At 40.7% G+C, this 23611-nt stretch overlaps 1 protein-coding gene across 1 annotated transcript in view; it reads right to left on the bottom strand.

Moving 5' to 3' along the window:
• LOC127439576 (active breakpoint cluster region-related protein-like) overlaps positions 1-13817 on the bottom strand; it is a 241447-nt gene extending 227630 nt beyond the window's left edge. The window contains exon 1 of the mRNA XM_051695745.1: positions 12805-13817. Coding sequence (XP_051551705.1) covers positions 12805-13498 — 694 coding nt within the window. The 5' untranslated portion in view covers positions 13499-13817. The remainder of the gene's footprint in view (positions 1-12804) is intronic.
• Between the last annotated feature and the right edge of the window lie 9794 nt (positions 13818-23611).

Genomic DNA, 23611 nt, shown 5'->3' with positions numbered 1-23611 from the left:
AAAACGACTTGTACTTGAACATAAAGATTCAAACTGAGGCTGCTGAAGAGTAAAATATTAACAGGGCAGAGAGTAAAGCCTAATTTTTTACACTTAACCCCAACCCATTCCAGCGAAAAAGCTGTGTGTCCAAAGAACGGTGACGCATCGAGAGGGAGACGCAAATAACTGTGACGGATGGAGAGGGAGACGCAAATAACTGTTACGGAACGAGAGGGAGGCGCAAAGAACGGTGAAGCATCGAGAGGGAGACGCAACTAACTGTGACGCATCGAGAGGAGACGCAACTAACTGTGACGCATCGAGAGGGAGACGCAACTAACTGTGACGCATCGAGAGGGAGACGCAACTGTGACGCATCGAGAGGAGACGCAAAGAACGGTGAAGCATCGAGAGGGAGATGCAAATAACTGTGACGCATCGAGAGGGAGACGCAAAAAACAGTGAAGCATCGAGAGGGAGACGCAACTAACTGTGACGCATCGAGAGGAGACGCAACTAACTGTGACGCATCGAGAGGGAGACGCATCGAGAGGGAGACGCAACTAACTGTGACGCATCGAGAGGGAGACGCAACTGTGACGCATCGAGAGGAGACGCAACTAACTGTGACGCATCGAGAGGGAGACGCATCGAGAGGGAGACGCAACTAACTGTGACGCATCGAGAGGGAGACGCAACTGTGACGCATCGAGAGGGAGACGCAAATAACTGTGACGCATCGAGAGGGAGACGCAAATAACTGCGACGCATCGAGAGGGAGACGCAAATAACTGCGACGCATCGAGAGGGAGACGCAAAAAACTGCGACGCATCGAGAGGGAGGCGCAAAAAACTGCGACGCATCGAGAGGGAGGCGCAAAAAACTGCGACGCATCGAGAGGGAGGCGCAACTAACTGCGACGCATCGAGAGGGAGGCGCAACTAACTGCGACGCATCGAGAGGGAGGCGCAACTAACTGCGACGCATCGAGAGGGAGGCGCAACTAACTGCGACGCATCGAGAGGGAGGCGCAACTAACTGCGACGCATCGAGAGGGAGGCGCAACTAACTGCGACGCATCGAGAGGGAGGCGCAACTAACTGCGACGCATCGAGAGGGAGGCGCAACTAACTGCGACGCATCGAGAGGGAGGCGCAACTAACTGCGACGCATCGAGAGGGAGACGCAACTAACTGCGACGCATCGAGAGGGAGGCGCAACTAACTGCGACGCATCGAGAGGGAGGCGCAACTAACTGCGACGCATCGAGAGGGAGGCGCAACTAACTGCGACGCATCGAGAGGGAGGCGCAACTAACTGCGACGCATCGAGAGGGAGGCGCAACTAACTGCGACGCATCGAGAGGGAGACGCAACTAACTGTGACGCATCGAGAGGGAGACGCAACTAACTGTGACGCATCGAGAGGGAGACGCAACTAACTGTGACGCATCGAGAGGGAGACGCAACTAACTGTGACGCATCGAGAGGGAGACGCAACTAACTGTGACGCATCGAGAGGAGATGCAAAGACCGGTGACGCATCGAGAGGGAGACGCAACTAACTGTGACGCATCGAGAGGAGACGAAAAGAACTGTGTCGAGTCAAGTGAGAGCTGCCTGTGGCGGTGACAGTTCTCTGTGGCGGCTCTCGCTGACATGGAAAGATTTTACCCCTTCTGCTCTAGTATCCAAAGATGAAATCCCGCTCTCCACTATCATTAAATAATGTGTCTATTAATTTCCTCTCTGTTCTTTACAATCAGTTAAAAAAGTAAAAAGAAATTCTACATTTTAATCACAAATTTAAAAAAAAAAAAAAGGACTTCTCTCTTGTTAATATATGATCCGGATCACCTGTGCGGTCTGTGAGATGCGCGTTACACTCTTAAAGTGACAGTACCATTATAGCGTACGTTCAGTACTTTTTATACAGATTCAATTATCCCTATAAATCTATTAAACTCAATGACTACAGAATTATAATATCTGTATAAAAAGTACTGAACATTTACTCCCAAAAACACGTCTTGTTCTATATAAAGAATAATATTCGGAGTGTTTTACAGTTGGTTTCATGTCTCTAGGTCAAACGGTCATTGAGTTTAATGGAATTAGAATTTTACAAACATTTACACTACTATATTTATTTGAAAACATATAGAATGTAAATTCCACAAACAGAGCCTTGTGTCATGAAAGGGATATTTTTAAGAACATTTCGTATTTGTTGCGATGTCATATCAAAATGTTAAATTGTTTAATTGATTTATAGGGCTAATAAGATTGATATGAAAAAAAAAATCTCCTTTTTTAAAATTCAGCTTTGTGCTAGGCAAAGAAAACCTATTCATGCATTTCCAAGTTGGTTTGGCTTGAAAATGTTATAGGCACGGAGAGTTTAATGGGTATTGTCATGAATGTCAAACGAATGTCATATATAAAACTAACTTTACCACACTGGGTGTACCTGTGTGCTGGGTTGGAAATCTCAAGGATTAATAGTGGTGTTTTCCTTATTACATGACGTGTTGTTCTGAAAGCAAAAAGAAACAAATGAAACACAAAATGTAGACTGTTATCCGCGCAGTCTGACCGAAGCAAAGCTGGCACGTTTACTTGCGTGATTAACCTCTACCGGCTCGTGATGCACGAATGGCTTGCATGCGCTGCGCGAGTCTGTTGGGTATACAGCAGACTCGCCACATTTTTACTTTTTTTTTTAGTCTCCCATTCAGCTCATGAAAACATGTTGCGTGATCATGAGAAAGGATTACATCAAGATGTAGATTGGAATGCAGGTGCAGGATTTATATAAATAAAATAGTCTACTCCTCTCTTGACATTGCTGGTGTGCCAGTGATTACCCCTCTGCGTGCCAATGCTGGCACGTGTGCCATAGGTTGCCGACGTCTGGGCTAGACCGTTTTACACTAACTGCACTATAGTACATTTATAAAGGAAGTACTGAAACAATAGCATGTGCATTGCGCACAAGTAAACCACTATAAAACCTATATAAAGCTACTGAATATAGAGAGATCACGGGTTTAATTACTTAAGCTAAGAATACATAAAGCTGTGTCAATTGCACAGATTTCCTACACTAAATAAATAAAGCAGCATCCAATTTCAATAGAACGGGTTTCCCGTATGCTTATCCGTAACAGACAGGCATTAAATTACTATCAGTTAGTTGGTGCTATGTTGGCCTTAAGCGAGGAGCCACAATGATGTTTCTGCAGTTGAGGAGGACAGGTCTCTGAGGACAACACAGCAGAGCTAATACCACAGTAACTGCATTGAGGTGTGGTGAATGAATGTGTGAAGCTATAGCATGACACAGCAGGAAATGTGAATACGTCTTGAGCTTTGCTGGAAGCATCTCATGCTTTAGTTAGTTTGCAGGGTTTTGTTGCAGATCAAAAGTGATGCTAATGAACGTGATATGTTGCAAGCTCACATACCCCAGTAGTCCACACAAACACACTCCTACATAACAGTTCACATCCTGCCCTCTACTCACGTGGAACCAGGAAAGGGTTTGAATTTGCCATTAACATACCAGACACTTATTACAGGCCGATCACCATGACAACACCAGAAAGTTATCCTATAACTTGGAGGTCCATTACCTAAGAAAATGGTACCCGTCAAGATAAGTCACTTCAGGTTTTATTTTTTATATTTGTTGTATACAAGTTTGTATACTTGTATATGTTCTATTATACTACCCTGGCCATAAAATAAATTCACTTTGGGTACACGTTTGATGTCCTTTGAGAAAAGTTCTTGACATGGAGTCTTCTTTAAGGGAATGACATCTCATGGTTTATTTTCAGTTTTTGCACAAGTCTTGTTCGTTCTGTATTTAGATACTCTAAAGTATGCACTAGTCATTTTGTTTTGACAGTTCTGGGTAGGGCTGTCACGATTATGAAATTTGGCTGACGATTAATTGTCAAACAAATAATTGAGATTATGACGATTAATTGTCTGTTTTAGGGCTATGACAATTAATTGTCTCGTTAAGGCCTTTCACGATTAATTGTTACATAAATTGTCATATTGTGTGCTTTTTTCTGCATGTGTGCTTCATACACATAAAGAAGTCATTTTTACATATTTAACTTCAAATATATAAATCAAATAATAAAATAGGAAAAAACTATGATTTTCTTTTAAGGCTTTAAAAACTTATGAATGGCATAAATTATGTTTTAAATATAAAATATTCCTAAATATTTAAAATAGGTCTCTCTTTTTGGTCAACTTTAGTTTTGGTTCATTTTACATTTACACTTCACGCACTACTACACAAATTAAATGGTTTAGAACGTTCATGTCGACACGTCTAGTGTAGACAACCTCAAGTCATTGCATCATGCCAACGGACGTTCCCAGTGTAGACAGGGTGAGTAGACAGGGTCTTGTGTGATAACCGTCTGTAAAATTGTTCTAATATCAGTGTTTTTTTATGTTTTTAACCCAAAAAACAAACAAACTAAAAAAAAAACTAACATCAAATGTTCAAACTGCAAAGGACCAGGTAAACTTTGTATTTGTGCATTCCGGATTGGCTCGCGCCTGGTCGACCGCGTTGCCTTTCTGACCACGTCCAAATACAAACGCGTTTGATGCATGCCTGCTACAACTTCTTTTTGATACTCTTTTAATACAGTCAAGGACCTCATGCGCGGAGCGATCCGCAACTCGGACACCCCAAGTATTCTTTGGCATTAAGACACTGAGCACGTTTACATGAATGTTCTTACTAAGGAAGTGCTTGAGTAATTGAGTAATTAAGTACTCATTCTGCACCAGCTACTCGAGTATTAAAAACACTACTCGAATATCGCAAATTCATATTCCTTTCCGCATTCCCCTGCTGTGAGCAGTGCTGAATTACACTGTTTTCCCTCTGAATCTCTCACCAAATCTCGCAGTTACAATCAGGTCCACTGGGGGGCACTGTGGAAAGGTTTTTATTTTTCTCCCAATTTGGAATGCCCAATTCCAAATGTGCTTTTAAGTCCTCATGGTCACATAGTGACTCGCCTCAGTCCAGGTGGTGGAGGACGAATTCCAGTTGCCTCCGCGTCCAAGACAGTCAACCAGTGCATCTTATCACGTGGCTTGTTGAGCGCACTGCCACGGAGACATAGCGCGTGTGGAGGCTTCACGCCATCCACCGTGGCAACCATGCTCAACTCACCACGCGCCCCACTGAGAACGAACCACATTATAGCGATCACGAAGAGGTTACCCCATGTGAATCTACCCTTCCTAGCAACCGGGCCAATTTGGTTGCTTAGGAGACCTGGCTGGAGTCACTCAGCACACCCTGGGATTCAAACTAGCGAACTAGCGAACTCCAGGAGTGGTAGCCAGTGGATACATGTTGTTGAGATATTGAATGAGAGAAAAAGATATACAGTATACAGTGGTGAGCAATACTTGTAATATTTTGATCCTTATTGAATTCTACTCCATTTGTATTCGGTTCTTTATGGAGTCATGCAAACCAACAGACAAGGATCAGCTTTTATGGTGGAAAAAATGCAAAGTGAAATTGTAAGCTTATCAGACCAGTATTTGCGCATGTCTGCGTGAAATCTCTTAAGACAGGCAGGGCGAATTTTATAAAAAGCCAACGTTCAACACTTGTTTTTCTGAATAATAACATGTTAGCCCTTATGTAAAGTTTATGTATGTGCATTACCTTCATGCCGTCATTATTGGTTTCTATGTAAGCTCCGGGTGAATGAAAATGTTTTTTACTGTTATTTTTAAATCTTTTTTGTTTTCCTTTTCTTTTTTTTCCTTTTCTTTTTTTATGCATATTGTAAATAAAAAATTTTTTAAACAAAATATAAGATTCACTTACATGTTTTATGTGTTATATTTAACTTGCATTTTAATTTACGAGTAATCGGGTGCTCATTTTTTCTGGGTGAGAGCACTCGATTACAAAAATTACTCAAAAATGCCCATCCCTAGTTCTCACACCGGTAATGCTTAAAGTCGACAACGTGTGTGGTCATGTAAACGCATTAAATGGCATTCCTTAATCAGTTTAAGGTCACAAATGGCTTAAGAATAAACCGATCAACACAGGTATACTTTTGACCATTATACCGATTTCGCATTGCATGTAAACACCTTTACCGGCATGTATACAAGTGTTGAGCACATGACTCTTCATGGTTTGATATCAGCAGAGAATACCTCAATTATTTCAAATCGCATGTAAATGTGGTTTTATTGCTTTGTCTGATTTTTTTAACAAGCTGATTTTTGGGAGCTTTCAGCATATTGGTGCGCATATGAACATGCATACTGACTCTAGATGCTGTCAAATCCCAGGTCTTACACACAAATACACAAGTGCATGCACAGGCTTGGCAGACAGTGTGGAGTATTCTCTCACCAAACAGCTCCGTAGGAACATGCCTCAACAGGCAAATGATTTCACAAAAGGAAGAGATGAAAGGGAAAACATGTAAAATGTGTTTGTGAGAACGCAACTCAGACTTCAACAAAAAAACGTCTATTAACATCCATCTGTTACACAAATCCATTCAGTTCCTTGCAGTTTCACATACTCTGCATGCTTCATAATTTCACATAGTAAAAGTTCTTCATAGGAGTGACTTCTTCACCCATAAATCAAACACTGACGAGATTTCCTACTGCACACTGGCATCAGTTCAATTGCCCAAAGTATTTGCATGTTGCATGTGGCATTGGATTTAGAACAATTGTCATCCTCAAGACCCCATGATAGTCCATGTCTGTAAGCTTTGAGGCCATCAATATGCTTTAGTACTCCAAAAAGTTGACAAAGTTAATATGGAGGTGAGGGTGTGGTCAAACGCCCATCTGGGGAGAGGGAAAGCGGTAGGGACATCCATCTGAGATGAATTGTGACTAATTACCATTTCCATGTTCACAGTGAAAGTCAGGGGAGATAAAAGACGGCCCAGTTCACCGAAAGGGAGAGAGAGCCCGGCTGAAAAGCTGTTTGTGTGTTTGAATTGAAGCTTCACCGTTGTGCTTTAAGCAAACGTGTTTATTTTCTGTTACTAAAAAGTGACATTCCTGATTATTTGAACTTCCAAAAACGTATTTGTACCTTCGATAATTAAAGCATCAATGGAAAGCCTGGTGTTATGGTAATAAAAAGGAATGAACTGCATCAACTTCAGTGCAGTTAACGTCTGCCAACCATGTCTGATCTCTGGTGAACAGAACTATAACATAGGTCTATGTTATAGTTTAATCGGTCGCTGTTCATTTACTTTGGTGCTGAAATGAATTTGACAGGTTTTGCAGCATTATTACACTCTTTTCTTCATGTTTAAAAAAAGCAGTAGCTTATTATATTATTTCAGTGTATCCTGTCCTTTACATTCATTATAAAAATGTTAAATAACTAAAGGCGGTTTTACATGGGCCCTTGGTAGCTGCGGGTTCCGTATATTCAATAGGAGAAAGGTGGCAGATGGCTGTACGGAAAGAAGCAGCAGCACAGGTGATCACGAGACATCAGCCGCTTTGTTACATGACTGCTTACGGCATACAATGCGCAAGATAAAAATATTTATCTTTTTGCAGCTGCTGCATGTCATTAAGCACTCAGACATACAGTAACTCCCTATTCCCGCTCCCAATTCTCTACATAGTGAATAGGCTACTGTTTGGGATTATCATGGAAGACAAAGACCAGGTGTATATTATAAATTGCATAATTACACTGGCCAAATTCTTTATACACAAAGCTAAATGTTTTGGTGCCTTGTTTTGTTGTATATTTGAAATTCTTGTAATAAAAAAATTAAATTAAAAAAAACCCTATATAGTGCATTGTGTAGCCATATTTAAGACATTTAAGAACACATTCGACATTAAACTATGTTATGGAGGAATAACAAAGTCTTGGAGAAATGTAAACCATTTTTATTTAGTTAAGTTTCTTAGTTTTATTAGCTATCACTGAACATGGAATACAATATTTATTACATGATTGCCTCATTCAGAGATGGGATAGCCTACATGTTTTCACTTTCTATTGTGCTGAAGCAGTTGTGGGCATCATTGCGTTTGTGCTGGTACCACTCGTGTCGTGTATGGAAAGTGCTTGTCAGAGGTTCGCTCCCCCTCATCAACTGTAACTAAATGCAACCATTACTGACAGACATTTATTGACAAACAGCTGCAAATGTAGTAGTTATTAAAAAAGTGATACTGTTTCCTGCGATTTAAATGAATGGGGGGGCGCCCCTGCATATACATTAAGCCTGTGTTAAATTTACACTAGTAAAGCATTCTGAACTTTGTGCTTTTAAAATCTATTCTTCCTGCTGGCTAGGAGCAAGTGAGACCTTGAAAGTGAAACATCAGAGAGGAAATCTAACAGACTGTAAAGGTGCTTTGCACAGCCTAACCACATCTTTTTTTGGTCCAGCTGCATCCTTCTGTGCAATGAAGTGTAGAAATTGCACCACGACGCAGGCAACTGTACAAGGAATCATTTGACTAAGTTGTAAGAGCTTGTGACAGTAAGCAGACTGTGCTGTCTTGGCTACTTAAGAACTGAGTCAGACCTGTCTCTAATCTGGTATATACATGGGATGTAAAGTTAGCGCCAGAGAATGAATATGATCTCATCGACATTGAAGCTAGACAAAGCTTTAAACTTGAGATTAGAGTAAGAATTCTTTGTACGATGTTCCTTAGCAGGAAACTGTTCAATTTAAACAATAGCCCACAGAGGTTTTAGAAAAAAATATGACAGACAATTAGGTCAGTAAGATTTGCCTAACCAATTAGGGCAATGCTGGGTCTAATTATAGTACTAAACTATATCAAAGCCTCACTTACAGACATTGCTTCCAAAGGAAAGTCAACCTCACTTTAATAAGTGCCTGAATTCTTGTAATTCGCAAAGTCAGCATTGACCCTGTAAGTGCCATTTCCCTTTAACCACCCTGTACCCAAATGGTGAATTGAGTGGTTAATATAAAAGTGACAGGAAGTCAGAGAGCATTTGGTAGTGGAATGACTGGAAAAAGATGCAAGAGTTGTCATGACCAGATGGGAACAAAAACAGACCTGTTCTGCTAGAGAAAAATCATCATCTCAGAGGTCGACCGATAGTGCATTTTGCAGATATCGATAACTACGGTGGTGGGAAAGGCTGATATCCAATTTGCCTAAAGTTTTTCAAATCAGTTTTATAAAATGTTCCCAAATGCAGTTTATTGTGCCCAATAATAACCAGAAAGAATAAAGATTTAGTGCATAACGTAGGACTTTTAATTATAAACAAGCCCAAAATACACCAGGTTCTCATATTTTGAAATGACAGAGATTTGGCCCCATTACTATGTTGAATGCTCTATATTAAGTATTAACCAAAATAAGAAGCTTTTTATTGCCTGAGGGTTTTGTATATACAGTATATATACATAAATGCACATATACAACAATCAGCCACAACATTAAAACCACCTGCCAAATATTGTGTAGGTCCCCCTTGTGCCGCTAAAACAGCGCCAACCCGCATCTCAGCATTCTGAGATGATATTCTTTTCAACACAATTGTACAGGGTGGGTATCTGAGTTACCGTAGACTTCGTCAGTTCTAACCAGTCTGGCCATTCTCTGTTGACCTCTCTCATCAACAAGGCATTTCCATCCACATAACTTCCGCTCACTGGGTGTTTTTAGTTTTTGGCAGATGGGCCGGTTTGAGTATTTCTGTAACTGCTGATCTCCTGGGATTTTCATGCACAACAGTCTCCAGAATTTACTCAGAATGGTGCCAAAAACAAAAAACATCCAGTGAGTGGAAGTTATGTGGATGGAAATGCCTTGTTGATGAGAGAGGTCAACAGAGAATGGCCAGACTGGTTTGAACTGACAAAGTCTACGGTAACTCAGATAACCGCTCTGTACAATTGTGTTGAGAAGAATATCATCTCTGAATGCTACCTACACAATCTCATTTCTAAATGACAACGATTCTGCAATGTATATTAACGTTCCAGTGGCATGCATTTGTAAGGCGGTCAAATTAAAATTTTAAAAAATCAATTCAAGATGCGTTTTTAAATGTTGATGAACTTTATATGGCATCTACAAAACACAGCTCTCCTGTGTGAGATGCTGAATAAACTAAAATGCAATGGCCAAAGACGTTTGTCCAGCACAGTGCTTTACAAACTGCAGGGTGCAGCCACGATTAGCTAGGAGTGTGACATAATCTATGTTCAGTTCAATATTTTAATAGCTACCGATGCTACAGAAATACTGGCATTACCAAGATCTGACTAAATTCGCTACCGGTGCGCTGTTTGATTACAGCCGGCTGCTTTGAAACGCTAACATGCACGTGTCTGCCCATGCACTTGTGTCTTGTGATGAATGTTTTTAATCAAAATACCCCCCTTTAGGTGATATTAATGTAAACACAGCTGTTAATGTATTACAAGAGTGTAAACAGACGGGATTAAATCTGTACTGTCTTGACGAGATTAAAGCAAACAGAGACATTAATGTAAAAGCAGACAAGACAACTTTTTCAAAATGTTAGATTTGTGCAATGTCTAAATGTATATAAACTGCATGCTGTCTGTTATAGGCATTCAGGCATTCTTACTGCATCAAATCAGTATTAATGTATATCTATCACACAGTAAAGAGTGTCAAGTATTTAAGTAGTTTCGTTTTGCATTAAATTACCTTTTTTAATGTTTTAATTTTTCTTACGTCATATATTCGGGTCACGAGACAATGCCCAACGTACCCGGATGAAGTATGTCCGAAATCTATTCATACTACTGGCGTGCATACCTAAAAGAATGTACTGTTTTGCCGGCAGATACAGTTGAAGTCAGAAGTTTACATACACCTTAGCCAAATACTGTACATTTCAACTCAGTTTTTCACAATTCCTGACATTTAATCGTAGAAAACATTCCCTGTCTTAGATCAGTTAGGATCACTACTTTATTTTAAGAATGTGAAATGTCAGAATAATAGTAGAGAGAATTATTTATTTCAGCTTTTATTTCTTTCATCACATTCTCAGTGGGTCAGAAGTTTACATACACTTTGGTAGCAGTGCCTTTAGATTGTTTAACTTGGGTCAAACATTTTGGATAGCCTTCCACAAGCTTCTTACAATAAGATGCTGGAATTTTGGCCCATTCCTCCAGACAGAACTGGTGTAACTGAGTCAGGTTTGTAGGCCTCCTTGCTCGCACACGCTTTTTCAGTTCTGCCCACAAATTTTCTATCAGACTGAGGTCAGGGCTTTATGATGGCCACTCCAATACCTTGACTTTAATGTCCTTAAGCCATTTTGCCACAACTTTGGAGGTATGCTTGGGGACATTGTCCATTTGGAAGACCATTTGTGACCGAGCTTTAACTTCCTGGCTGATGTCTTGAGATGTTGCTTCAATATATACACATAATTTTTCTTCCTCATGATACCATCTATTTTGTGAAGTGCAACAGTCCCTCCTGCAGCAAAGCACCCCCACAACATGATACTGCCACCCCCATGTTTCATGGTTGGGATGGTGTTCTTCGGCTTGCAAGCCTCACCCTTTTTCCTCCAAACATAACGATGGTCATTATGGCCGAACAGTTAAATTTTTGTTTCATCAGACCAGAGGACATTTCTCCAAAAAGTAAGATCTTTGTTCCCATGTGCACTTGCAAACTGTAGTCTGGCTTTTTTATGGTGGTTTTGGAGCAGTGGCTTCTTCCTTGCTGAGCAGCCTTTCAGGTTATGTCTATATAGGACTCATTTTACTGTGGATATAGATACTTGTCTACCTGTTTCCTCCAGCATCTTCATAAGGTCCTTTGCTGTTGTTCTGGGACTGATTTGCACTTTTCGCACCAAACTACATTCATCTCTAGGAGACAGAATGCGTTTCTTTCCTGAGAATTATGATGGCTGTGTGGTCCCATGGTGTTTATACTTGCGTACTATTATTTGTACAGATGAATGTGGTACCTTCAGGTGTTTGGAAATTGCTCCCAGGGATGAACCAGACTTGTGGAGGTCCACAATAATTTTCTGAGGTCTTGGCTGATTTCTTTTGATTTTCCCATGATGTCAAGTAAAGAGGCACTGAGTTTGAAGATAGGCCTTAAAATACACCCACAGGTACACCTCGTGTCATGCACAAAGTAGATGCCAAAACTATAGTTTGCTAATATTAAATCTGTGGAGTGGTCAAAAAATGAGTTTTAATGATTTCAACCTAAGTGTATGTAAACTTCTGACTTCAACTGTAAGTGTGTCCTTCATCAAATACAGTACATACTGTGACAGTACGCCATTTTGGACGCAGCAATGGATTCGGCTGGTCATGTGATCCTAACATGGCAACCCTCAAGAGGGGACCCTCTCTATGTAGAATAAAACAGCTTTTATAAGGTTATTACTGATATGACTAGAGATTTCACCGTTATATACATGTTTCAAAATTACTATTCATTTCTTTTTGAGTATTTTTTTTTTTTTTTATGAGAAAAAAATACTGAGTGCACCTTTAAGTCCAAGAAGATTGCCATATTAACCATCACAACATAATCCAACTTTTCCTGCAACTTGATTGGTCAATGGAAGCTTCTGATTGTAACATACATTCCTTATTTAATGTGCAATTTAGCTGTCGAAACTAGCACACTCGCATATTTGATAAGTAACACAGTGCCAACAGCTTACATTCCTTCTTAAGAGACCATGGCAACTTGCCAATGGTAAGTGACTGTTATAGGAAGCGTTTTGTTTCCTACCTGCAGAGGAGTTGTCGTTATGGTCGGAGCTCAGGTATCCGTCACTGCGTCTGTCAGGTGTGCTGCGTCCAGACAGTCTCCCATCATCAGAGTCCAGATCTCGACTTATACGGACCCGGGGATTCACCCTCCGAGCGTTATTTGGGTTGACGATGTTTTTACGCAGGAAGTTCTCGTTCAGCTCCACGTCCTCGTACTCGTGGTCACTGTCCTGTTCACTATTCCTTCGCTCGGCAACACACTTGTCCAGTTGAGAGACATCACGAGCGGATTCCTCCTGAACATCGGGCTTTTTCCGAGGGGGGACGAGGATGGGCTTACCTGTCTTCCTGCCTCTGAGCATATCCCGGCCAAAAAGTTCACCTCCTCCTCTGCTGTCTGTCCCGTGAGGTTTTATTCTGGCCGCTTGAGTGCCGTCTACTTGATCGGGCTTTGAAGGAACATCCTTCTTCTCCTCCGCCTTGTTCCACCACCTCTCGATGTCGGAACTTTTCTTCTTCTGCGCAATGGTGGTCTGCAGGTAAATCACCTTGAACTTCTCCTCCGACAAAGCCTGTTGTAACACCTTTAAATTCGCCTTGCAGTTCTCCAGCTCTGCCTCGATGTCCTCCACCGAGCTGAGACTCATCACGGGCACTTCGCCGTCGGGAAACTCATTCCTCCAGTGCTTCTCAAATTCCTTCTGTTCCCACATCGCGCGAGACACGCCAATATACTCCGAGACAGTCTGGAAAAGTCCCTAAAGATGTCCGGAGTGCTCTGAAACAACCAGGACTCACCGTCTTAAATGTCTCCTTGTAAGAAGCGAGTGACCATCATCTTCTCCTCCACGTGCCACGAACAGCACATCCACTCGCACGAGAGATCAGTTTTCAACTGAAAAAACTTTCGGCTTCCGCTGCATTGGGAAGTCGTGACGTCATCTGGACACACAGCCAATGAGATGCGCTGGACTCTGTGCGACTTCTGCCAAGAATAACACATTCAGACGTGCAAAATCCCAGTATTACACATCACTGAAGCCACACCTGTTGAGTAAACATGCAATAGTTTACTAATGCTCAATTCAGTTCAGTTCAGCTTATAACTGTACATTTTGGATTGCCAAAGCAATGCAGTAATGCAACATAAAGTCATATAAAGTGAAATAACAAGAGTACAAATAAAGTAAACATGTAATAGAAACAAATGAGCAGAATTATTTCTACAGTAACAGTGCAGCACAGTATCAGAAATTAATTTTTCAATTAAGGGGGAAAAATTGCCACCTGGATTGGATTTTTAAGGTGCATTTTTTACATTTATGATAGCTTTATTTATATATGTATATATATATATATATATATATATATATATATATATATATATATATATATATATATATATATACAGTATATACTGTGTGTGTGTGTGTGTGTGTGTGTGTGTGTGTGTGTGTGTGTGTGTATATATATATATATATACAGTATATACTGTGTGTGTGTGTGTGTGTGTGTGTGTGTGTGTGTGTGTGTATATATATATATATATATATATATATATATATATATATATATATATATATATATATATATATGTTGTGCCTGTCTTTTATTTAGATACTTCAGTTTACTCAATTCACTGAATTAAGATCTCAATCTATATTTCATGTTATATTGTGTTTAACTTGGTTTGGAATAAAGCATTTAGAAGTATATTCGATGTAATGAATAAAAATCAGAAACATTAATTATGGGGGCATTTTTTGCCACCACAATCACATTGAATTTCAGGGACAGTTTATGTCACTTTCTTTGGCAATTTTGCCCCAAGCCCCTTTAAATTCTGACTCTGGTGCAGAGTGCAAGTTTGCTTTGATAGTAAAAACAGATTTAGGAAAAGGCATCAATTATGGAAGACAATATGTAAACAAAGAATTTTGAACAGAAAATAAAGAGGACTAAAACCAAGTAGGAGCAATAGTAATAATGAACAAAATTAGATACATCTAGATAAGGTGGATTACTCATCCTTATATGTGCAATATGTACATACAGTATGTGCTGCAAGAACACAGCAGTTTTGTGTTCTACTTGGAAAGGAGAGTTTTTCATGCAATTTGCATTATTTGCATATTTTATGCATTAGAAAAAAGGAAGTTGTCTAGATTTTGTTATGATTGAGTGCATCTTTCTTCACGTGGCTGTTATGTTTTTCCCCCGAAAAGGTTTAAATGTGTTCTTAGGACAAATATCTGATCATCTGATCAAATCTGGTCAGGGCATGTTGTCACATATTTTATGGGGCAGGTTGTCACGTGTGTTTTAAATATCATAAAATTATACAAGTTATTACTTACGTTACTTTTTGGCTAAAACAATGATTTGAGATTTTTGTACATTACCATTTTTGCTGTTTCATGAATCGTTATATGCTTCATAATTGTTTTACATTTTGAATTTAGTAAAAAAGACTATAATATGGTGTTTAATGCAGGTGTAGGTTGAAAGAGAGGCGTTCATTTTGTTTTGGTGGTTGTGATGAACACTTCCCCCTAATATTCACATGAAACCTACACTACTGGTTTAGTGGTAGATTCCATTGTGACAACGTGCCCCATATACCGTGACAATATGCTCTGCTCTTGGGGCATGTTGTCACAAAAGGTCAACATGTTTATTTTTTCCTGGGCAATGGTGAAAATGTTCAATAGCTTTATTGTAGCCAACAGTTATGTGGTATGTGGCTATGCAGAAATTGACTCTCAAAAATAAACCTACCCTGAGAAATATTCACTGGAATAAAAAGTAACAACTAGCCCTGATCTGACCTATGTGAAACATATATGTTTCATTTGTGTTATAATTTATTAGTTTAATTCAGTAGTGTTTGGGTGAAGGGCCATAATGTGTAGGGAATTAGTAGATGTCAGTGGATCTTCTGGTGCGGCAATGCATTTGAATGCAAGAGTTTGGGTTACTCAGTTGTCAGTGTTACCAGAATGTGATTATTCATTTTTGTATCATTATAATTCTGCTCTACATGCATTATCTGTGGTGTCTTCTGACTAGTAAGAACTTTTTGCAGATTCTAGCACAATGTTACTGCAGCATGTCATTGATTATTGACATGTTACATTGTATAATAATATGCATGAAGAGTGTGGCCATTCACAAATTCATTGAACATAAAAAGATTTCACAGATTCTATTCTAAAGTACATTTCAGGTCAATCTTTTAAGCCTCAGTTGGACCCAATTCACAGTTGCACTGTCTGTGCAGAGCTGTCAGGACCCATTCTTCATTAAAATTCCACTTCTCACCCTGATGTCAATACCATTAGCAGAGCAGCAGAGGACAAATTCGATATGGGTATCATTGTGTCGCTGGAGAATTGGAATGGCCGGACTCCAGCAGTTGTATGAGAAACTAAAGATGAGAGATGTGTGTAGTGATAGCCCCAGATCACATCTGACAGGGGAGGGGCCACAGGGCTCTGCTGCATGGATCAATCCTCTTTAGATGGAGTTTGAGGGGCTTCAGGGGAAGACCAAATGCTGTTTATTTTTTAATAAATCATTGAAACTTTGAACCTCTGCATCTGTGGCACATACTGTACAGTGGGATAGGCCTCTCTAACACACATAAGAGTTGCTGGATGCTCATGCATTCAGCAAATGCAATCTGAGTTATACAGCTATACAGTAATTTGTTTTTGCATCCTTTGGTTCCATTCTGTGTTTTAGTACCAGATCTCATTGAATATATTTGTGTGGGACCTTCAGTGGTTTAACACTATTTAATGGTATGTATTGTAGAAATTGGATGTGAAATGTATTTATTAATCGTTTTTTATTTATTAATTAATATTTATTAACAGTCATTCAAGTATTTAATATGTTACTTCAAAGCAGTATATATACATATACAGTACTGTGTATATATGCACTGGTGGCCAAAAGTTTGGAAATAATGTACAGACTTAGCTGTTTCGGAAGGAAATTGGTACTTTAATTCACCAAAGTGGCATTTAGCTGATCACAAAGTATAGTCAGGACATTACTGATGTAAAAAACAGCACCATCACTATTTGAAAAAAGTCATTTTTTATAAAAATCTAGACAGGCCCCATTTCCAGCAGCCATCACTCCAACACCTTATCCTTGAGTAATCATGCTAAATTGCTGATTTGGTACTAGAAAATCACTTGCCATTATATCAAACACAGCTGAAAGCTATTTGGTTCGTTAAATGAAGCTTAACATTGTCTTTGTGTTTGTTTTTGAGTTGCCACATTATGCAATAGACTGGCATGTCTTAAGGTCAATATTAGGTCAAAAATGGCAAAAAAGAAACAGCTTTCTCTAGAAACTCATCAGTCAATCATTGTTTTGAGGAATGAAGGCTATACAATGCTTGAAATTGCCAAAAACGGAAGATTTCATACAAAGGTGTACACTGCAGTCTTCAAAGACAAAGGGCAACTGACTCTAACAAGGACAGAAAGAGATGTGGAAGACCAGATGTGCAACTAAACAAGAGAATAAGTACATCAGAGTCTCTAGTTTGAGAAATAGATGACTCACATCCTCAGCTGACAGCTTCATTGAATTCTACCCGCTCAACACCAGTTTCATATACAACAGTAAAGAGAAGACTCAGGGGTGCAGGCCTTATTGCCATGGAGGCAAAGTTCTCTGAGGTGGTAACAAGCGTGGGGGATGTTGAGAAATGGATTGGTTATCTGGAGTCATCGGAGAGGGAATCCGCTAGCAACCAAGGTGGATTTGGAGCATGTCTGGGAGAAGTTGAAAGACATGGAGAACCGTAGCCGGCGGAATAACGTCCGTATTGTCGGAATTCCTGAGACCGAAGAGTGTCAGGATATGGTGAAATTCCTGGATGGGCTCCTTCCGAATCTGCTCGACATAACAGGCCATAAGCTGGAAATCGAGCGAGCTCACAGGGTTCAAGCTCGGAAATCCAAGGAGGGAGACAGGCCCCGATCAATTCTGGCCAAATTTCTGAGATCATCCGATAAAGATCTTGTGTTACGTGATACGAGGAGTAAAGGAAGGCTTTCTTGGAAAAAAACACAGCATTTTCTTGTTCCCAGACTGCGAATTCAACAAGAGAGAAACGTGATCAATTCAAGGAATGTAAGAAACTTTTACATCAACGGAAGGTCACTTTTGCACTGATATTCCCGGCCAAATTGAGAATAGATGCTAAGGATAGCCGTAAAACATTCACATGCCCACAGCAAGCGATGTCCTTCATAAAGTCAATGGAGTAAGTCATCTTGTGGTACTCAAGTTGCAGCCAAGTGGACTGGCTCACTGAACATTCACTTGATTGTTCGAGGAAACTGAGCGCCTTTTTTTTTCTTTTTTTTTTTTGCTGGTTCTGCCTAGCAGCTGGAGTTCATTTTGTAGAGTAAAACACCTTCAGGACAGATTTATGGATGAATCTACAAGCTCTTTTTTTTGTTTGTTTTGTGGAGTATTCCTTGCAAGACACTGGAGTGATTAAGTAATCTGTTGCACTTATGTTGCAGCCGAGTGGACCGGCTCACTGAACATTCGCTTGACTATTTGAGGATTCTGTATGCTCTTTTTGTGCTGGTTCCGCCTAGCGGATGGAGTATATTTGTAGAGTGTCACACCTTCAGGACAGTTTTATGGATGAAGCTACACGCTCTTTGTGCTTATTCCATCTACTGGCTGGAGTTTGTTTTATAGATTATCTTTGCTGTGTAATTCTGTCTCATAAAATTTGTATAGAAACACCGGACTTGAGCAATCTGACAGCAAAGTTGTTGCAGGGGTTCTCGTAGGCATACATGGACTGTTTGAGTACGGAGGGATGGACGCCAGTTGGCGCTGTTGTGCGCGGGGTTAATGCGTACATTTATCTTTTTTCTGTTTGTTTGGTTCTGGGGGATGTTCGGGTTTTGACTGTCACACTAATGTTGGAATGTGGTCTTTATAATCTTGTCTTTGACACACAATCTATTTTTTCTTGTATGTCAAAATGTATCAAATGTTAATATGAGTGGATTGTCTCTCGCCATGTGGAATGTGAATGGGTTGGGGCACCCCATAAAAAGAAGGAAGGTTATTTCTCTTCTTAAGCGAAAGAAATATGATATAGTGTTTCTTCAAGAAATGCACCTTTCTCTGCAGGAAGCTGAACAATTTGGAAAGATATGGGGTGGCCATTTTTTTTTATATAGTGCTGGCTTGAGTAAGAGTCATTACACTGATAAGTAAACATCTACAATTCAAATGTCTCAAACAGAGTAAAGATAAATTAGGAAGAGTCATTATTGTTTTAGCTGAAATTCAGGGACAAAGTCTTATTTTGGCCAATATTTATGCACCTAACATTGATGATCAGGGCTTTTTTATAGATCTTGAAGGGATATTGCAAGCCGCTGGCACCCCTCATGATATAATATTGGGAAGAGACTTTAATCTTTTGATGCAATCAGTCCTTGATCATAGTGAAGCAAAAGTGTGTAAGCCCCCTAGAGCAACATTGACACTTCACAGGATGTGTAAATGTCTTGGTCTTACAAATATTTGGAGACTTTTGAACCCATCTGGTAGGGTCAATAAATGTTTTTCATCAGTCCATAAGGTTTATTCTAGAACAGATTTTTTAAATATATTTATCTAAGTCACTCATTTCATCTGTTGTTGATTGCTCAGTTGGAAACAGCTTAGTCTCAGATCGCACCCTGGTATGTTTAGAGGTGTTGCCACATATGGAGAAAAATAAATCATATAGCTGGCACTTTAATGTATCCCTTTTGCAAAATCCTGATTTCCAACAAATGTTAAAGACTGAAATCAGTGTTTATATGGAGACCAACTGGTCCTCAGTATCTTCTGTGGGCGTGGCTTGGGAAGCACTTAAGGTGGTTCTTAGGGATTGGATCATACAGTATGACTCGTTCATCAAAAAATCCAAAGCACAATAACTCGTGGAATTGGAAGGGAATTTTAAAAATGCCGAGGCAGAGCTGAAGCGCCGAATGTCATCTGATGGCCTCAGAGAATTGACCCGATTGAAATACAGATATAAAACTATTTTGTCGCGGAAGGTGAAGTTTTGGCTATTCAGAGCAAGACAGTCATACTTTTATTCGGGGGACAAAGCAGGGAAGATTTTGGCTAGATATATAAAGCAGAGAGAGTCTTTTTCTACCATTCCCTCAGTGAAATATGCTGGTGGTGAAATTTTTACCTCGGCCATTGATATTAATAATGCTTTCAAAGAATTCTATCTTGATCTCTATAGTATATATGTCTTCGTCTACTGATGAAGATATTAGACACTTTGTGGAACCATTAGAACTCCTTAAACTGACAAATGAGCAAAAAAGCATCTTGATTCTGAGATAAACTTGGAGGAGCTTGGCGAGGTAATTAAGTCCTTGCCTTCAGGCAAGTCTCCGGGGCCAGATGGCTTTGCCGCTGAGTTTTTTAAATCTTTTGCCAGAAATTTATACAGAATGATTAAAGAATGGAAAGCTTCTGCCAACCATGACGCATGCCTGGATCAGTCTGATTATTAAAAAGGACAAAGATCCAAGCAAGTGTAAGAGTTACCGTCCAATTTCCCTGATCCAGCTAGATGTTAAAATATTGTCAAAAATGTTGGCTAACCGATTACGTTAATTTATGACATCTCTTATACATATAGATCAGATGGGTTTTATTCGGGGCCATAGCTATTCTGATAACATTAGGCGTTTCATCAATATCTTGTGGTCAGTGGCAAATGACCAGACTCCGGTCGCCTTGCCTCCACAGAATTATTAATTCCTTTTCTAAGTTCTCGGGATACAGAGTTAATTGGTCTAAATCCGAAGCTTTGGCTCTGACAGCGTACTGCCAGATAGCGGTTTTTCAGCTGGGTGCCTTTCAGTGGCCCAAACAGGGTATTAAGTATTTGGGTATTTTATTTCCAGCAAATTTGTGTGATTTAGTTAATTTTGACCCTTAAATAAAAAGGTTTTCGAGTGATGTGGGCAAGTAGGCTTCATTACATTTATTGATGATTGGGGAGGTTAATGGTATTGAAATGAATTGTATTCCAAAATTCAACTACCTGCTACAGTCTCTCCCTATAGATGTCCCCCTCTCTTATTTCAAGCAATTTGATAGCATAGCGAAGTCCTTCATTTGGACATCGAGTCCTTCATTACATTTCAGTAAGCTGCATAGGCCAAATGACAAAGTTGGGCAAGGCCTACCCAAGATTTTGTTTTATTATTATGCGTTCAGTCTCAGACATTTGGGTCATTGGTCGCTTCCACCTGAGAGAGCCCCTCCCTGGTTTTGTATTAAACAGGAAGTTCTTGCCCCTATTTCACCATTATAAAGCCTTTCTATCAAACTAATAGTTTCGTTACGTATTTACAGCTGCGCCACCTGCTCTGTACTATTTTTGGGAGTAGCATACACCCCTCTAAAGCGGCAGACACTCTGGAAGTGGTGATTACTGCTTTTGGAAAAGGTCATAAGGCATCAGTTTATTACACCCTGCTAATTCAGAGCCTGGGGGACAGAGCTTTAACTTCTATCAAGAGAATATGGGAGAAAGATTTAAACTTGGTATTGGAGGAGGGAGAATGGGCTAGGATTCTAAAAAACGACAAGTCTGCATCTAGAGATGCAAGGGTACGCCTTATGCAATTTAAGATTTTACATGGATTCTATTGGACCCCCTCTAGATTGTATAGGCTTGGTCTTAAAGACACACCCACCTGCTGGTGATGCCAGTCAGAGGATGGACACATAACCAATGTCTTTTGGTGGTGTGTTAAGATCCAGGAGTTTTGGTTGAAGGTTCAGAGTTTTGTGTGTGTCGTACTTTGCACTCGGGTTTCATTTTGCCCCAGACTCTGTATTTTGGGCGATGGGGCAGTCATCAGTGTAGAGAATAGACACATAAAGAGTTAGGTCCTAACCAGTGTCATAATTGCCAGACAGATAGTTTTATGGGGATGGAGCTTTGCTGGAGCGCCCTCATTTCAGGAGTGGTGCTCGGAGATGGGGAGGGTGGTGGCCTTTGAAGAAGGGTCATTTAGAAGACTAGGGAAATTGGACTTGTTTGTGGGGAAATGGGGTGGATATCTAGCGTTTCTGGAGAGCTCTCTGGGAGGGGCAGTGGAGAGAGAGGTGTAGTTGTCAATATGTGTGATTATTTTTTTTTGTGTGTGTGTCTATAATCATGTATGACCACTGGGATGTTGTTGGGGGCCAGGGTGGGGTTGGGGATTGGGAGGGGGAGGGGCAATAGTGGGTCATTGTTGATTCTGTGTATATATGTTTTGTTTTTCTGTGTTTAATATGTGAATAATAAAAAAATTGTTAATCAGAACAAAAGGTTGTTAAGGAAGAATTAGAGGCGATGCTTCATATGGGCATAATAGAAGAGTCGCACATCAATTGGGCCAGCCTGATGGTTCTGGTACCTAAGAGCAACAGGACAGTCCGGTTCTGTGTAAACTATTGCAAAGTGAATGCGGTATCCAAATTTGACGCATAACCAATGCCACTGATTGACGAATTGCTCAATTGGTTGGGCGCGGCTCAATTTTATTTGACACTGGACTTAAAAAGGGTTATTGGCAGATCCCTTTAACTCCAATCTCCCGAGAAAAAAATGGCTTTTTCCACACTGTTCGGCTTACACCAATTTGTGACCCTTCCCCTTCGGTTTGTTCGGGGCTCCGGCCACTTTTCAGCATTTCATGGACAAAATTCTCAGACCCCATATGGCATATGCTGCGGCATATTTAGATGACATTGTTATCTATAGCAATGACTGGCAGCAGCATATGCAACATCTGAGAGCTGTCCTGAGATCTCTGCGACGGGCGGGGCTCACGGCCAACCCAAAGAAGTGCGTAATTGGGCAGGTGGAAGTTCGGTATTTGGGGTTCCACTTGGGCCATGGGCAGGTGCAGCCCCAGGTTGACAAAACCACAGTGATCACGGCCTGTCTGAGGCCCAAGACCAAAAAGGAGGTGAGACAGTTTCTGGGGCTGGCTGGCTACTACCGAATGTTTGTGCCTAGTTACTCTGACGCCACCAGCCCACTGAATGATCTTACTAGAAAGGAGACCCCCGATCCGGTCCAGTGGACGGAGTCATGCTAACAGGCTTTCCTAAAAATAAAATCCACTCTTGGTGGGGGGCTGCTTTTATATGCTCCTAATTTCTCTCTCCCCTTTATTTTGCAGATGGATACATCAGACAAGGGGAGGCTATGCTCTCGCAGGAGGTGGAGGGTGAGGAGCGACCAGTACTGTACGTTAGTTGTAAGCTCTCGCTGAGAGAGTCTATGTACAGCACCGTGGTGAAGGAGTGTCTGGCGATCAAGTGGGCCGTCCTCACTCTCTGCCACTACCTGCTGGGGTGGGCCTTCACCCTCTGTTCAGATCACACCACACTCCAGTGGCTCCACCGCATGAAGGATACCAATGCGCGGATCACCCGTTGGTACCTGTCACTTCAGCCGTTTAAATTTGAGGTGATCCACAAACCAGGGGCGCAGATGGCTGTGGCTGACTCTCTCTGCAGAAATGCAGAGAAAGTCAGCCACATCCCCACATATCCCCACCACCCTGGCCTGAGTCGGGCGGTGGGGATATGTGGGGATGGGGGAGTGGTCGTGTGACTGTCTGCAGGAGAGAGAGAACGGTAAGGCTCGTCACCAGAGTTGTAATTATCTCTAACACCTGTCTCTTGTTATAGTGATGGCGGAAGGACTCTTAAAAGCCACACCAGCGCATCAGTTAGAGAGAGAGAGA

This window comes from Myxocyprinus asiaticus, chromosome 4, assembly GCF_019703515.2.
Source record: "Myxocyprinus asiaticus isolate MX2 ecotype Aquarium Trade chromosome 4, UBuf_Myxa_2, whole genome shotgun sequence".
NCBI lineage: Eukaryota > Metazoa > Chordata > Actinopteri > Cypriniformes > Catostomidae > Myxocyprinus > Myxocyprinus asiaticus.
Note: the sequence above shows the minus strand (reverse complement) of the source record. Positions and strands in the feature narration are given on the sequence as shown.